At 42.7% G+C, this 16,346-nt stretch overlaps 1 protein-coding gene across 2 annotated transcripts in view; it reads right to left on the bottom strand.

Annotated features, from left to right (window-relative positions):
* Positions 1–16,346, bottom strand: part of wdr41 (WD repeat domain 41) — a 63,121-nt gene that overhangs the window by 25,502 nt on the left and 21,273 nt on the right. For both annotated transcript variants that reach the window (XM_078563405.1, XM_078563399.1), the window contains exon 6: positions 12,354–12,416. In XM_078563405.1, coding sequence (XP_078419531.1) covers positions 12,354–12,416 — 63 coding nt within the window. The remainder of the gene's footprint in view (positions 1–12,353; positions 12,417–16,346) is intronic.

Genomic DNA, 16,346 nt, shown 5'->3' with positions numbered 1-16,346 from the left:
CGAGCTTCTTGTGTTTTTGGAGCTGCATTAATCCAGGAAGTAGAGAGTATTCCATCACATACCTAATTTGTGCCTCCTAGATGTATAAATAAATCAAGTTTACTGAAATTTAGCCTCAAAAGTTAATCTAAAGCCAAATTTCTAACCAGGCCCCGAAACTAACATCCAGCCTCGCAGCCTTCACCCATTTCAGCCTGTCCAATATAAAGTGACATATCTGAGTGGGTGGTAGAGGGAAGCAGCAAATGAACATTAATTCCTTGAGTCACTGACTTTAAAAATTGTTATTCTTTCAACCAACTGAAACAATAACTGGGATTAGAAGAGTCTATTCAATTGAAGAGCTAGCAGCTGCAAAGGGCTGAATGGTCACCTGCTGCATCATAATTTTTGTGATTTTATGATCACCGCAAACCTGGGCCAGTAAACCAGAAACGTATTAGCAGAGACTGTTGTTAACACAAAGCAGGTCAGGCATCACCAGCGGAGTGAGGAATGTAATGCTTAGTGTTTTCGGCTCAATGCCTTTTTCTTAGAAGCAGAAAGAAAAAAAAAATGAAGCTTGCAGACCTTGACATTTGAAAAGAAGAAAAGGGGACTTTTCTTAAAATGAAGGATGAGGCAAAGGGCAAAATGGATCAAAGCACCAGAAAAACTTTGAAATAAAGTGATTCAGTCCTGAAGAGAAATGTCAAGCACATGCAAGTGGCAGTACATATTGGAGAGGATGAATCTCATGAAGCACTGTCAGTAGTGATCAGAGTAACACTGAATTTCACAGGTATCTGTGATCATAGATGGGGTAGAATTTCAACTGGAACCACTGTAGAATGAGTCAGAAAGAGTAGACCTCAATCAGAGCCTAGAGGTAAAGAGCATAGGTCTAAAGGGCTTCAAGGGCAGAGCAGCAGGGTGAGGGTAGAGCACATCAGGGAGTGAGGTAAAAAAAATATTAAAAATGAAACACAAGGGAAGATGCTGATTGGTGAGCGGCTGGTGAGTTTTATTTTTAAAAAGTCTTTAATAAGTCTTCAGTGTATTTCAGCTAAACCTAGTCTAATAAAGAGGCACAGCAGGACACCATAGTCCCATGGAATGCATATCTTGTACCATTTAGGAACTCCAGGACACTTCTTGTAGAGAAGGAAAGTGAGGAATGCAATAGCGATAAGGAGATTCAATAGTTAGGGGAACAGACAGACAGACATTTCTGCAGCTGTAGACATGACACCAGGATGAAATATTGCCTTAAATGAAAACAGAAAACAGAGTGTACATAAATAGTACAGTTAAATGTGTGACTGCCAAGATGGTATAGGAGGGAGAACTTTAGATTCCTTGGGCATTGGGACCTGCACAAGCCAGAGTGGTTGCAATTCAACAGGCTGATGTAGCTTGGCTGGTGGTGAAAATGGCCCTCCCCGTCAGATCCTTCCTACACACCAGGAGTCTCACCCCCTCTGCACGTTGCCCTTGAGGTGGCTGTGGTGGGGAAGAGACCATTGTTCACCTCCTTCTGGAATGTGCCTTTACAAAGAAGGTTTGGAGAAAAATGCAGTGGTTTTTGTTGAGGTTCATCAACTCGGTGAAAGACGCTCTTTGGTCTGCCCAAAACTTGTTGGTCTTCCAGTGCCAAGAATTGTCCTCAACTCAGTGTTGCAGACTGGCACATTCCAAGGTCCAGGACTACGTGCTGAGAGATACACTAAAGCTTGGGACAGCCGCCGCAATGGTGCAATGGGGAAAGGTCGCTGTCTAAGGCCTTTCTGCCATAGTGCACCGACAGGCTGGGAATTGTATAGACCTCTCGGGCTGTATGGCTCAGAAGGAATGTATGCAATGAAAACTACATGTATCATAATTGTATTGAAGCACCTCAGCGTGCAACATAATCCATGTCAATAACTCAAATAACACTGCACTGTCTGACAGTCTGGAATGACCATAGTGAAATGTTTGTAATATTCAATGATTGTATTGAAGCACCACATGATCTATGTGGAAAAGTTGAATACGATTGCACTTTTTGTGATGACCATTTAGAAATGTTTTGTAATGTTCTTTCAGATATTTTATGAATAAAGTATATTTTTCCAAAAAAAAATTCAACAGGGTCAGGACTTGGTGGGGAGGTTTTCACGTGCTATTGTGGAGAGCTTAAAATAGCTTGGCAAGAGGGTGAGAACCTGAGCATAGTTTCAGAAGGGAGATAAACAAAGCTAGAAATAGAAAGTAAAAAATTATTGAGTATGGAAGGTCAAAGAAACAAAGGCTAGAAAATAGACAAAAAAGTTGTTCAGTACGTACTTCAATGCAAGGAGTCTAATGAATAAGACAAATTAGCTGAGAGCACAGATAAGCACTTGAAGAACGACATCATAGCTATTACAAAATGCGATTTAAGCAGCAGGAATGATAGTTTGATGTTCCTGGTTACAGGGTTTTCAGGTGGATAGTGAGGGAAAGGAAAAATGGGGGTGGGGTCAAAATATTAGTCAAAGAAATGCATAGCTGTGAGGAGGGATGAAATGCTCGAAGGCGCATCAAATGAGGCCACATAGGCGAACTGGGCAACAAAAAAAAAGGACCAATCACATTGCTGGGAGTATACTATAGACCCCCAACAAGTCAGAGAAGGGTAGAAGAGCAAATATGTAGGTAAATTGCTGAGAATTGCAAGAAAAAAGGGCAGTGATAGTAGGGGGTTTCAACTAGCCTGATATTAACTGGAATACATTCAGTGCAAAAGATATAGAGGGTAACAGAACTATTAAAATATATTAGAAGGAATTCTTTTAGCTAGTTGGTAGCAAGTTCAACAAGAGAAGGGGCAGTTCTGGACCTAGTTTTAGTGAATGAATCAGAGCAGGTGGGAGGGGCATCAGGGGAGCATTTTAGTGGCAGTGATCATAATTCAGGTAGATGTTACATAGTTATGGGAAAGGATAAAGTTAGCCCAAGAGTAAAAGTTGTAAACTGGGGATAGGCCAATTTCACTAAGTCGAGATGTGATATGGCAAAAAGTGGACATGAAACAGCCACCTAAAGGTAAATCAGTGCCATAGTGTGAAGCATTCAAGAAGCTAAGAAGGATTCAGAACAAATATGTTCCCACAAATGAAAAAGGGCAGGACTCCCAAATCTAGTAGCCTAGAGGAGTACAGAGAATGCAGGGGTGAAATTAAAAAGGAAATGAGGGAAGCAAAGAGAAAACATGAAAAACATTGACAAGTAAAATCTAAATAACTCAAAGATACTTTATTAAGAGCAGGGTGATAACATGGAAAAGTAGGGCAAATTAGACACCAAAAAACTGAGTTGTGTGTGACCGCAGAAGACGTGAGTATGGTTCTTAATGAATACTTGGTGTCTGCTTCCTCAAAAGAGGGAGACACTGCAGGCATTTTGTCAAATGGGAGTGTGAAATATGGATGGGATAAACATTGTGAGAGAGAAAATATGACGGTATTTAACATTCTTGAAAGTGGATAAATCACCAGGCTACCATGCTTTGGGCTGCATTAGAGTGCTTCAGTTGGGGTTTGGTGAGGGGAGGAAATTTTAAGGGTTAACTTCTATCTAAAGTCTAATCTCTCTTTAATTCAGCAACTAACTATAAATTGCTCTTTAGGTTGGGAGAAGGGGAGTATTAGACCAACTTTAAAACAGGGGTTATACAGGCTCTGCTTGCTCCTAGTTAATTAGTTAACTGGCTTAAACTGGTTTTCAGAAGCTAGATTCAGGCAGCATAAAAGCAAGCCATCTACAGTGGTGTAAGGGGGGAGACTTAGATTCCTGAGGTATTGGGACTGATTCTGGGAAGATGGGCGGATTGCACCCCTGCAGGACCAGGATCAATATCCTTGCCGGGGTATTTGCTAATACTGAGAGAAAGGGTTTAAACTAGATTGGCAGAGGGTTGGGAACCTGAGCAGGGAGACACAAGAGAGGGAAACAAAGATAGGAATGAAAGACAGAAAAGTAGAAAGCAAAAGTGGAAGGCAGAGGAAATAAGGGCTAGCAGCAAATAGGGCCACAGTACAAAAAGGTGTGTAAGCGCTTTAAAAAGACAAGTCTAAAGGCACGGAGCATTCGCAATAAGGTAGGTGAATTAACAACGCAAATAGAAATAAATAAACAATATGATTGCAATTATGGAGACATGGCCGCAGGGTGACCAAGGCTGTGAACTAAATATCCAAGGAAACTCAATAGTTAGGACAGGCAGGCAAAAAGAAAAAGGAGGTGCCGTGGCATTGTTAATTAAGGATGAAATCAGTGCCATAGCTTAGTGAGAGGGGGTATTGGCTCAGAAAATCTAGATGTGGAATCAGTCTGAGTGAAGTTAAGGAGCAACAAGGGGTAGAAAACATTAGTGGGAGTTGTATATAGGCCTCCAAACAGTAGTGATAAGGTAGGGGATAGCATTAAACACTAAGTTAGAGATGCATGTAACAAGGGCACTACAGTAATCATGGGTGACTTTAATCTACATATAGACTGGGCAAACCAAATTAGCAATAATAGTATGGTGGATGAATTCCGAGAGTGTGCACGAGATGGTTTTTTTTAGACCAGTATGTCGAGGAACCGATTAGGGAACAGGCTATCCTAGATTTGGTATTGTGCAATGAGAAGGGATTAATTAATAATCTTGTGGTGTGGGGTCCTTTAGGGAACAGTGACCATAACAAGATAGAATTTTTCATTAGGATGGTAAATGAAGTAGTCCAATCTGAAACTAGGACCCTAAATCTTAATGAAAACTACGAAAGTACGTGGTGTGAGTTGGCTAAGATTGATTGGGGAACTTCTTTAAACTGCATTACAGTGGATGGGCAATGACTGATACTTAAGGAACAAATATATGCATTGCAACAGTTATACATTCTTTCTGGCGCAAAATCACAACAGGAAAAGCGGCCCTACCATGACTAACAAAAGAAATTAAGGACAGTATTGGATCCAAAGAGGAGTCATATAAAGTTGCTAGAAAAAGTAGCAAGCCTGAAGATTGGGAGCAGTTTAAAATTCAGCAAAGGAGGACCAAGGGATTGACTAAGAGTGGAAAAAGAGAGTATGAGAATAAACTTGCAAGGAACATAAAAGTGGACTTTAAAAGCTTCTATAAGTATGTAAAAAGAAAAAAAATTAGTGAAGACGAATGTAGGTCCCTTACAGTCTGAAATAGAATTTATAATAGAAAACAAGGAAATGGCAGAGCAATTAAACAACTACTTTAGTTCTGTCTTCACAGAGGAAGACACAAATAGCTTCCCAGAAATACTAGGGAACCAAGGGTCTAGTGAGAAGGAGGAATTGAAGGAAATTAGTATTACTAAAACAATAGTGTAGGAGAAATGAATGGGATTGAAAGCCAATAAATCACCAGGGCCCGGTAATCTATATCCCAGGGTACTAAAGGAGGTGGTTGTCATCTTCCAAAATTCTGTAGATTCTGGAACAGTCCCAGCAGGATGGAGAGTGACAAATGTAACCTCACTATTTAAAAAAGGGAGGGAAAAAAGTGGATTACAGACCGGTTAGCCTAACATCAGTAGTAGCGAAAATTCTAGAGTCTATTATAAAGAATGTGATAACAGGACACTTTGAAAATATCAACTGGATTAGGCAAAGTAAACATGGATTTATGAAAGGGAAATCATGTTTTACAAATCTACTGGAGTTTTTTTAAAGGACGTAATTAGCAGAATAGAAAAGGGAGAACCAGTGGATGTGGTGTATTTGGATTTTCAGAAAGCTTTCAATAAGTCCCACATAAGAGGTTAGTGTGCAAAATTAAAGCACATGGGATTGGGGGTAATATATTGTCATGGATTGAGAATTGGTTAGCAGACAGGAAACAGAGAGTAGGAATAAATGGGTCTTTTTCGGAGTGGCAGGTGGTGACTCACGGGGTACCTCAGGGATCGGTACTTGGGCCCCGCTATTCACAATATATATCAATGATTTAGACTCAGACTCATAGACGTCTACAGCACAGAAGGCGGCCATTCAGCCCGTCGTGTCCGGGCCAGTCAAAGATCTGACTACACTAATCCCATTTTCCAGCACTTGGCCCATAGCCCTAGAGGCTATGGCAACACAAGTGAATATCTAAATACTTCTTAAATGTTACAAAAGTTTCTGACTCAACCTACCATCAGGCAGTGAGTTCCAGACTCCCACCACCCTCTGGGTGAAAAAATTTCTCAACTCCCCACTTAGCCTTCTACCTCTTAGCTTAAATCAATGACCCCTCTACTAATGGAAAAAGTGCCTTCCTATCCACTTTATCTACGCCCTCACAATCTTATACGCCTCTATCAGGTCCCCTCTCAACCTTCGCTGCTCCCAGGAAAATAACCCCAACCTATCCAATCTTTCCTCATAGCTCAGACCCTCCAGCCCAGGCAGCATCCTGGTAAATCTCCTCTGCACCCTCTCCAGTGCAATCACATCCTTCCTATAATGTGGTGACCAGAACTGCATGCAGTACTCCAGTCGTGGCCTAACCAACGTTTTATACAGTTCCAGCATAACCTCCCTACTCTTGTATTCTACGCCTCAGCTAATAAAGGCAAGTATCGCATATGCCTTCTTAACCACCTTATCCACCTGCCCTGCTACCTTCAGGGATCTAAGGGTATGCACACCAGGGTCCCTCTGATCTTCAATACTTTCCAGGGTCCTACCGTTCAGTGTCATCCCTTGCCTTGTTAGCCCTCCCCAAGTTCATTACCTCACACTTTTATGGGTTGAATTCCATTTGCCACTGCTCTGCCCACCTGACCAGTCCATTGATATCCTCCTGCAGTTTACAGCTATCCTCCTCACTATTTACCACCCTAGCAATTTTTGTGTCATCCGTGAACTTCTTGATCATACTCCCTACATTCAAGTCCAAATCCTTTATGTACACCACAAACAGCAAGAGCCCCACCATCGAGCCCTGCGGAACCCCACTGGAAACAGACTTCCAGTCACAAAAACATCCCTCTACTGTCATCCTCTGCTTCCTGCCTCTCAGCCAATTTTGGATCCAACGTGCCACTTTGCCTTTGATCCCATGGGCTCGTATTTTCTTGACCAGTCTGCCATGAGGGACCTTATCAAAAGCCTTACTAAAGTCCATGTAAACCACATCAAATGCATTGCCCTCATCAACACTCCTGGTTACCTCCTCAAAAAGCTCAATCAAATTTGTCAAACACGACTTTCCCTTAACAAATCCATGCTGACTATCCCTGATTAATCCCTGTCTCTCCAAGTGCAGGTATGTTCGGTCCCTCAATTCTTTCTAGTAACTGCCCCAACACCAAGGTTAGACTAATCGGCCTGTAATTTCCTGGTCTTTCCCTTCCTCCCTTTTTTAATAATGGGACAATGTAAGCAGATCTCCAGCACCTCATCTGTGGCCAGAGAGGATTAGAGAAATTGCCCCTGATGTCTCAAACAAAAACAAAAATACCTGGAAAAACTCAGCAGGTCTGTCAGCATCTGCGGAGAGGAGCACAGTTAACGTTTCGAGTCCGTATGACTGCCCTGATATCTCCTCCCTTGCCTCCCTCAACTGCCTGGGGTACTTTTCATTGCGGCCTGCTTTTATCCACTTTTAAGGATGCTAAACCCGCTAGTACCTCCTCTCTCTATGTTAATTTCCTCTAATATTTCACAGTCCTCCACCCTGACGTCTATACCTGCATCGTCCTTTTCCATTGTGAAGACCGACGCAAAGTGTTCATTGAGGACTGCACCATCTTCCGGGTCCACACACACATTACCTCTATGATCCCTAATTGTCCCTACTCTTTCCCTAGTTATTCTCTTGCTCTTCATATATTTAAAAAACCCCTTTGAGTTTTCCTTTATTCTACCCATCAATGCTTTCTCATGCACTCTCTTAGCTTTCCTAATTTCCTTTTTAAGTTCCCCTCTGCACTTCTTATACTCATCTAAGGACTCTGTTGTATTGAGCCCTCAGTATCTGCCATAAACTTCTCTTTTTTGCTTAATCCTAACCTTTATGTCCCTTGACATCCACGGCTCTCTGGACTTGGTCCCCCCTCCTTTGTCTTTACGGGAACATATTTGCCCTGTAGTCTCGCTATTTCCTCCTTGAATGGCTCCCACTTCTCTGACAGAGTTTTATCTGCAAGTAGCTGCTCCCAGTCCACTTGGGCTAAGTCATTTCTCATCTTGGTAAATTTAGCCTTTCCCCAGTTCAGAACTTTTATTCCCGGCCCAACCTTATCCTTTTCCATAACTATCCTAAATCTAATTAAGTTATGGTCACTATTCCAAAATGCTCCCCTGATTGATATGCCTTCCACCTGCCTGGGCTCATTTCCGAATATCAGGTCCAGAACTGCCCCCTCCCTTGTTGGGTTTTCTACATATTGGCTAAAAAAGTTCTCCTGGGTGCAACTTAAGAATTTTGCTCCCTCCCTACTTTGCATACAAACTATCCCAGTTAATATTCGGGTAGTTGAAATCTCCTGCTATTACTGCCCTATTATTCTTACACTTCTCTGAAATTTGATTACATATTTGATCCTCTATCTCTCCCTGAATGTTTGGGGGCCTACAGTATACACCCAACAGCGTTTGCCCCTTTTGTGTTTTTTACTTCTACCCATATGGCTTATTTGATGACCCTTCCAAGGTATCCTTCCTCACTGCGATAATTGATTCCTTGATCAATATTGCAACACCTCCACCTCTTCTATCCCCGTCTCTATCTCGTCTGAATACCCTATAACCAGGAATGTTGAGCTGCCAATCCTGCCCTTTTAGCCAAGACTCAGTCATAGCTATGATATCATACTCCCACCTGTCTGTGCCCTCAGCTCATCTATTCCTCAGGCTCCTTGCATTAAAATATATTCCATTTAGCCTTGCTAACCTCACTTCATTCTTATCTAGCTTTCCAGACTCACTTACTAGCGTTTTAACTTCTAATTCCATCTCAGCTTCTCTCCTCTCTAAAGTACTTTTCAGGACCCCACCGCCCTGCCAATTTAGTTTAAATCCACCCCAATAGCATTAGCAAACCTCCCCATGAGGATGTTGGTCCCGTTCCTGTTCAGATGTAAACTTGTAAAGGTCCCACCTCCCCAGATGTAACCCATCCAACTTGTACAGGTCCCACCTCCCCCAGAAACCTAAAGCCCTCCCTCCTGCACCATCTCTCCAGCCATACATTCATCTGCTCTATCTTTCTGTTCCTATACTCACTACTGCGTGGCACCGAGAGTAATCCGGAAATTGCTATCTTTGAAGTCCTGCTTTTCAATTTCCTACCTAATTCCCTAAAGTCTGCTTGCAATACCTCATTTCTCTTTCTTCCTATGCCATTAGTCCCAACATGGACCACGACCTCTGGCTGTTCGCCCTCCCCCTTCAGAGTGCCCTGCAGCCATTCCGTAACATCCTTGACCCTGGCACCAGGGAGGCAACATACCATCCTAGAGTTACATCTATGGTTGCAACTCCCCTCACTAACAAATCCCCTGCCACTACTGCCCTTCCACACTTCTTCCTCCTGCCCTGAGCAGCTGGACCACCCACAGTGCCATGGCCCTTGATCCGGTTGGCCTCCACAGAGGAATCATCATTCTCACCGTTTTCCAAGGTCGAAAAACGGTTTGCAAGCGAGATGCACTCGGAGGATTCCCTCACTACCTGCCTGGTCCCCTTCTTCTGTCTGGCGGTCACCCATTCCCTCCCTGCTTGCACTTTCTTAGGCTGCAGGGTGACCACGTCCTGAAACATGCTATCCATGAACCTCTCAGCCTCGTGAATGCATCATAGTGCCCCCAGCTGCCGCTCAAGCTCCAAAACCCAAGGCTCGAGCTGTTCCAGTCGGAGGCATCCCCTGCACACATAGTCACCCAGGCCACATCTAGGATTTCCCACATAGCGCAGAATATGCAAATCATGGGACTGAGCTCCCCAGACATCTCTTAACTAAACAGAATATGGACCCCTTTGCTTTTATTTTACCATTCCTCCTAATTGAGGATAGGCTAGATCCTATAGATGCTGCTGACTGCCTGTCCCAGGGTCCTCCTCTTGCACTCTCCTCATTTGGATGAGGATGAGGGAACCAAATGTAATATTTCCAAGTTTGCCAACGACATGAAACTTGGTGGGAATGTGAGTGGTGAGGAGGGTGTTAAGAGGCTTCAAGGCGAGTTAGGCAGGTTGAGTGAGTGGGCAAACACATGGCAGATGCAGTCTAACGTGGATAAGCGTGAAGTTATCCACTTTGGTTGGAAAAACAATGGCAGAATACTATTTGTATGGTGATAGATTGAGAAATGTTGATGTACAAAGGGACCTGGGCAACCTACTCCTGCTCCTATTTTCTATGTTTCTACGAAATGCATCCCAGGCTAAGGGAAGCAAGGGAAAAAATAATGGCAGCTCAGAGCATTATTTTCCATTCCTCTCTGGCTACAGGCTGCCAGAGGACTGCTATCATTGTACTATTGTTTAAAAGAGGAGGAAGAGATAACCTGAGTAATTACTTAATAATTAGTGGAATCTTTGTGGTGGGCAAATTCTTGGAAAATATTCTGAGGAAGAGTATAAATAGTAATTTCAAAAAGCACAGATTAAACAAGGTCAGCATGGATATTTTAAGGAAAGATTGTGGCTGACTAACTTGATTGAATTTTTTTTGAGGTGGTAACAAGGAGAGCCAATGAGGGTCACGTGTTTGACATGGTCTACATGGCAGACTAGTCAGAAATTTAAAAGCTCACGGGATCCGAGGGAAAGTGGCAAGTTGGATCCAAAATTGGCTCAGTAGCAGGAATCAAAGGGTTATAGATTACGGATTCTTGTGACTGGAAGGCTGTTCCAGTGGGGTCCTGCAGGACTCAGTACTGGGTCCCTAGCTGTCTGTGCTATATAATGATTTAGACTTAATTGTAGGGGACGTGATTAAGAAGTTTACAGATGATACGAAAATTGGCTCTGTGGTTGACAACGAGGAAGAAAGCTGTGTAAGACTGCAGGAAGATATCAATGGACTAGTCAGATGGGTAGAAAAATGGCAAATGGAACTCAATCTGGAGAAGTGTGAGGAAATTCAGTTTTGGGAGGTCAAACTAGGCAAGGGAACACAAACGGTAGAATAACAGAGGGACCTTGAAAGTGCCTGTTCACAAATCACTGGACAAGTAGATAAGATGGTCAGGAAGACATACAGGATACTTTCCTTTGTCAACCAAGGCACAGAATACAAGAGCAGGGACGTTATGCTAAAACTATATAAAACACAAGTTAGTCCACAACTAAAGTACTGCATACCAGTCCCAGTCACCATATTAAAAGGAGGATGTGAATCCATTAGAGAAGGCACAGAGGAAATTTACAAGGATGTTGCCAGGAATGAAGAGTTTTAGCTACAAGGTAAAATTGTACAGGCTCAGGTTGTTTTCTTTGGAACAGAGGAGGCCGAGGGGCGGTTTAATTAGTTAATTAATTTTGAGGGGTTTACATAAAGTGCATAGGAAGAACCTAATTATTTTAGCAGAGAGGTCAATAACCAGGAGAGATAGGTTTAAAGTAATTGCTAGAAGGTTTGAAGGGGGGGAGGGGAGGGGGGAAATGGATGGAAGATGTAGAATAATTTTTTCACGTCCAGAAACTGGAGGGATCTGGAACTCACTGACTGAAAGCCTGATAGAGGCAGAAACCCTCATCACAATTTTTTTTAAAAACTTGGATATGCACTTGAGGTGCCAAAACCTGCAGGGATACAGATCAATAGCTGGAAGGTGGGTTTAGGCTAGATAGGTGTTTTTCAGCCAGCACTGCCACAATTGGCCTCCTTCTGTGTCATATGTCTTTCTATGTTTCTATGGAACTTGGAGACATTTGCTGAGAAAAGAGATGTAGCTGTGAAAGCAAGTTCCACTGAGCAGAATGAAACACAAGAGGGAAATAGACAGTAATGAAGGTGAACAGGGTAAGAGACAAATTGAAAGCATGTTAGAGAAGAGAACTTTAAGGTAGACATCCCTGGAAGAGAAGAGATGTGACAAATTAATTAAACAAGAAAAAATGCTGGAAATCCAGAAAATTCTGGAAATGCTCCGCAGGTCAGGCAGCATCAGTGAAAAGGGAAAGGTAGGATTAACATTTCAGACCAATGACCCCTTATAGATGCTGAACATTTCCAGAATTTTGTTTTTATTTCAGATTTCCAGTAACTGCAGCATCTTGTTTTAAGAAAAACTGACTTTTGTTTATAATGTTTCACCAGAAGCCACTCAACCAGAGATGCATTAAATAATGGAGATTTATACCTATCAATATAAATCTGAAAACCTTTCTCTTACCTTAACAGAGGACTGAAATTCTGTCAACAAATAGATTTGGGTGCCAGTGTTTAAATCCCAGATCTTGCTGCATCAATAAAGGAAAAACCACATGAAATTAATTTGGAATCACCGAACTACCTTTCTTTTCGAAACAGTAAACATTAAATCTCTTGTCCTAGGGATCCACTGTCTCACTGCCCTGAAGGCTACTGCAGTGAAATTGCTGAAACAGTACATCCAAACGTGCTTAGCAATGCACTTATCAATTTAGGAACAAACCCATGTTGATACAGAGCCACCCAGCAACAGAAAATAAAATCACGTAGGCTATGTTCAGTGTACCTGGATAATCATGCACTTACTCAAGGTCACTGAGTGCCAGAACATCTTTCAGGCCTTTCTGAAGTTGCAACATTTTTACAAATTAGAGTTGCTTCAGGATGCTTCTCTAAAAGGGACATTATAGTGACCTAGTTGCTAGGAGACTTGACAAGACAAGAGCATTCTGAAGACTATCCTTTCCACATATAATTGGGAATACTTTGAACAAGCAGCACATTATGTATACTCTTTCACGTTAAGTATGTTGACAATCGCAAACCCTGAAGAGTTGAGATGTTTGGTTTGGCACAATTAATTGTCTATCGATGTAAAAGCAGTAAGACAGTCAGCTCAAACTTGCTCGATTAATTTAGAGTGACTTTTCACACAGAAACAAGCCACTTGGGTCTAGTATATATTGATGTTTTTCTCCACGTCCCTCCTTGTCTAATCCCACTCTGCTGCTTGTTTTCCATGTTCTTTATTATTATTCATTTTCACAAAACTACATAATTCACTTCTACAGAATTTATGAACTCTGCTTCAAGAACACTTTATGGCACAGAATTCAACATTTAACCAACCTATGTGTACAGGCTATTTTTCCCGAAGCTCCTCTTTAATGCTTTTTGTGATGATCTTAAATTTGTGCCCTCATACTAAATTTCACCCATCCATTGGGAGCAATCTCTATATCACTAACTGCCTCATTATAACCAGAATTTCTTGGCTCAAAAACACAATTTGCAGATGACGTCAAATTTGGGGGATAGTCCACACTGAAGAGGACTGCAGCGAAGTACAAGAGGACATTAATAAACTTCAAGCATAGGTAAATAACTGGCAAATGTGGCAAAACAGATAAATGAGAGGTAGGAAGAATAGGGAGGCCACTTATTATTTGAAAGATGCAGGTCTAGATGAGATAGAGGAAAAAAGGTATCTTGAAATACAAATACATCAATCACTAAGTCATGCCACAAGTTAAGCAAAGCCATTAAAAACCCAAACACTAGCTTTTATTTCCAGAGGATAGAATTGAAAAGTAGGGAGGTTATGCTAAACCCATATCAAACCTTGGTTAGACCACACTTAAGAGTACTGTGTGCAGTTCAAAATTATCTTATAAAAAGGATATAAAGGCACTGGAGGTGGTGCAGAGAAGAATTACAAGGGTGATACCAGATTTGCATGGGTATACATATCAGGAAAGGATTGATAGGCTGGGTTTCTTCTCTCTTGAAAAAAGGCTGAGCAGTGACTTAATAAAGGTTTTTAAAATTACAAAAGATTGTGATAGATTAGATAGAGGACGTTTTCCCTTGTGGGGAAGTGCTTAACTAGAGGCCATCAATATAAGATAGTCATCAAAAAATCTAATAGGGAATTCCAAATAAACTTCTTCACCCAAAGAGTGGTCAGAATGTGGAACTCGCTACCACATGGATAGTATAATATATATAGGTGCATTTAAGGGGAAACTAGACAAGCATATGAGGAAAGAAGGGAATAGATGGTTCTGATGGTAGATTTAGATGAGAAAAGATCAGAGGAGGCTCAACTGGAGCATAAACACTGGCATGGAGTGGTTGGGCTGGAAGGATGTACGGCACAGAAACAGGCCAATGTAACCCCACCCCATAAGATTATCATGAGTTGATTTACCAATAACTATTTTACTGATTCATTTATTGATATACTGCTGGAAGGACAGGGCTTTGTCCTAGGCTATCTAATACTGAGAGTAATTCAAATATGCAGTTTACATTTTAGAACAGACCTCTCTGGTTTCAGGGAAGTGTTCATCAATAAGTAACTGAAACTTGAGAATCACCTCAGCAATTACTATTGTCTAGAAAAGATTAATAAACTGAGCAAATAAACGTAACAATGGGTGATTATTTGTTCAGATTAGGGTTCAAAATACATGGGGGCGCTGCGTGAATTCGCCCTCGAAATGTCACAAATAGCCCGTAAAAAAGGAAAGATGGGGGTGAAAAATTCAGGAACGGTCACCCCCATACAATATTACCTTACAGTATGGCTCCTCCATGGTCCAAACAGAACTGAACAATTATTGGCACAGGCATTGTGTTGCGTGTGGGAAAACAATGCAGAGTTTGATCGGAGGAGCAGCGAGTGTGGGAGAGACAGAATCTGCAAGGAGCTGCTCCTCCAATAAGATTCTACCTTTCCAAAGCTGACTGCTCCAGCTCCTCCAATCACAGATCGTCTACCCCCCCCACCCCACCCACCATTCTTGCGGCTCCTCCAGAGACAGAATCTACGGGCTGGATGTTACTGCCCTCTTGCGGGGCATGTTTTCAGTAGGCAGCCACGTAAGATATTATGTCAGGTGTCCAGCCCACCACCTACCAGCTGGGCCTCAACCTCTTCCCCAAGGGATTGTGAGGATTGGGTAAGTTGCCCATGAGGCCACCCACCTTTAAGCCTATTGAGGCCCTCAACTGCCCAAATAATTGGCAATTAAGGGCCTCAATCCATAAAACACTGCGCAGGGACAGGAAGGCCACACTGCAAAGGCCATTTTTTGAAAGGGCTTCTTTGAAAAGATGGGAAAGAAGGGGGCACATCAATCAGGAAATGTCCTGTGCATATGGGGGGGGGGGGGGGGGGGGGGGCACCCTCTCCCCCAAGATGTTGCCCTCCACTCCCCCCTCTTTGTTCCTCGCCACTGCCCTACAAAACCAGGGTCACCCCATCTCTGCAGTGCCTCCACATCCTAAAAGCCCTCGGACCTACCTGTCTCTGGTCACCATCACTTCTTCCTGTGCATCATTGAAATCCCAGCAGTGCCCACTATTGAGTTATTGTGCTGCCGGCCTGCAGGAGCTGCCAGCCAATCTGATTGGCCAGCAGCTCGAGGGTGGGCTTCCTCTGATCGAGGGGCAGAGATTTTTTGACCCTCAGCCTGTTTAGCCCACCCCACTGCGTGTTATCGCTATGGGGCAGGCTTTTAAAAAAAAATCAGTCCATTCAGAACCAACTTTCCTTCAGAGGAGGCGAGCAGTCCACACCCATCACCACCACCACGCCCCCACTCGGTAAAATACAGCCCGATGTTTGGGGGAGCAGCTCACCTATTTCAATATAAAAGAAATGAAGAGAATTGAGATTTTGGCACCACCATCAACAGATCTGGAGGAGAAAAGGCCAAGATGGCAGCAATCCAGTGCCTGTTAATTGGCTCCAGCTGTCTCAAAGAGGGGGAATGAGGGGGGCACTTTATATAGATTTTTCTTTCCCCAGTGTCCAGGAGGAAGAGAGAGAGAGAAAATGAGGATAGAGAGGGCAGATTAGGGGCAGAAGGCCTCTTGGGGGAGAGTGAGGGAGGGAGGATGTGGGCAACAGGCAAAATTGCTCACTTGCACACCTATAGCTTATTTTATTACATCTGCCACTAAAGGTGGGCAGGGGTAACATTTTAGCCCGTTTGTCAGTCTGTGTGTCTGTAAATAATATACCTCAAAAACTAATGGACAGATTGCAACAAAACTTGGTACACTGACAGAGTATGGTCTAAGGAAGAAATGATTAGCTTTTTAGTATTGCTGATAAAAAAGACACATGCCGGTGAAGCTCAACGCAAACTGGAGGAACAGCACCTCATCTTCCGACTAGGCACTTTACAGCCTTCCGGACTGAATATTGAGTTCAACAACTTTAGAT

Source organism: Cetorhinus maximus, chromosome 2, assembly GCF_964194155.1.
Source record: "Cetorhinus maximus chromosome 2, sCetMax3.hap1.1, whole genome shotgun sequence".
Classification (NCBI taxonomy): Eukaryota; Metazoa; Chordata; class Chondrichthyes; order Lamniformes; family Cetorhinidae; genus Cetorhinus; species Cetorhinus maximus.
The sequence above is the reverse complement of the archived record's forward strand: the minus strand, read 5'-3'. Positions and strand labels throughout refer to the sequence as shown.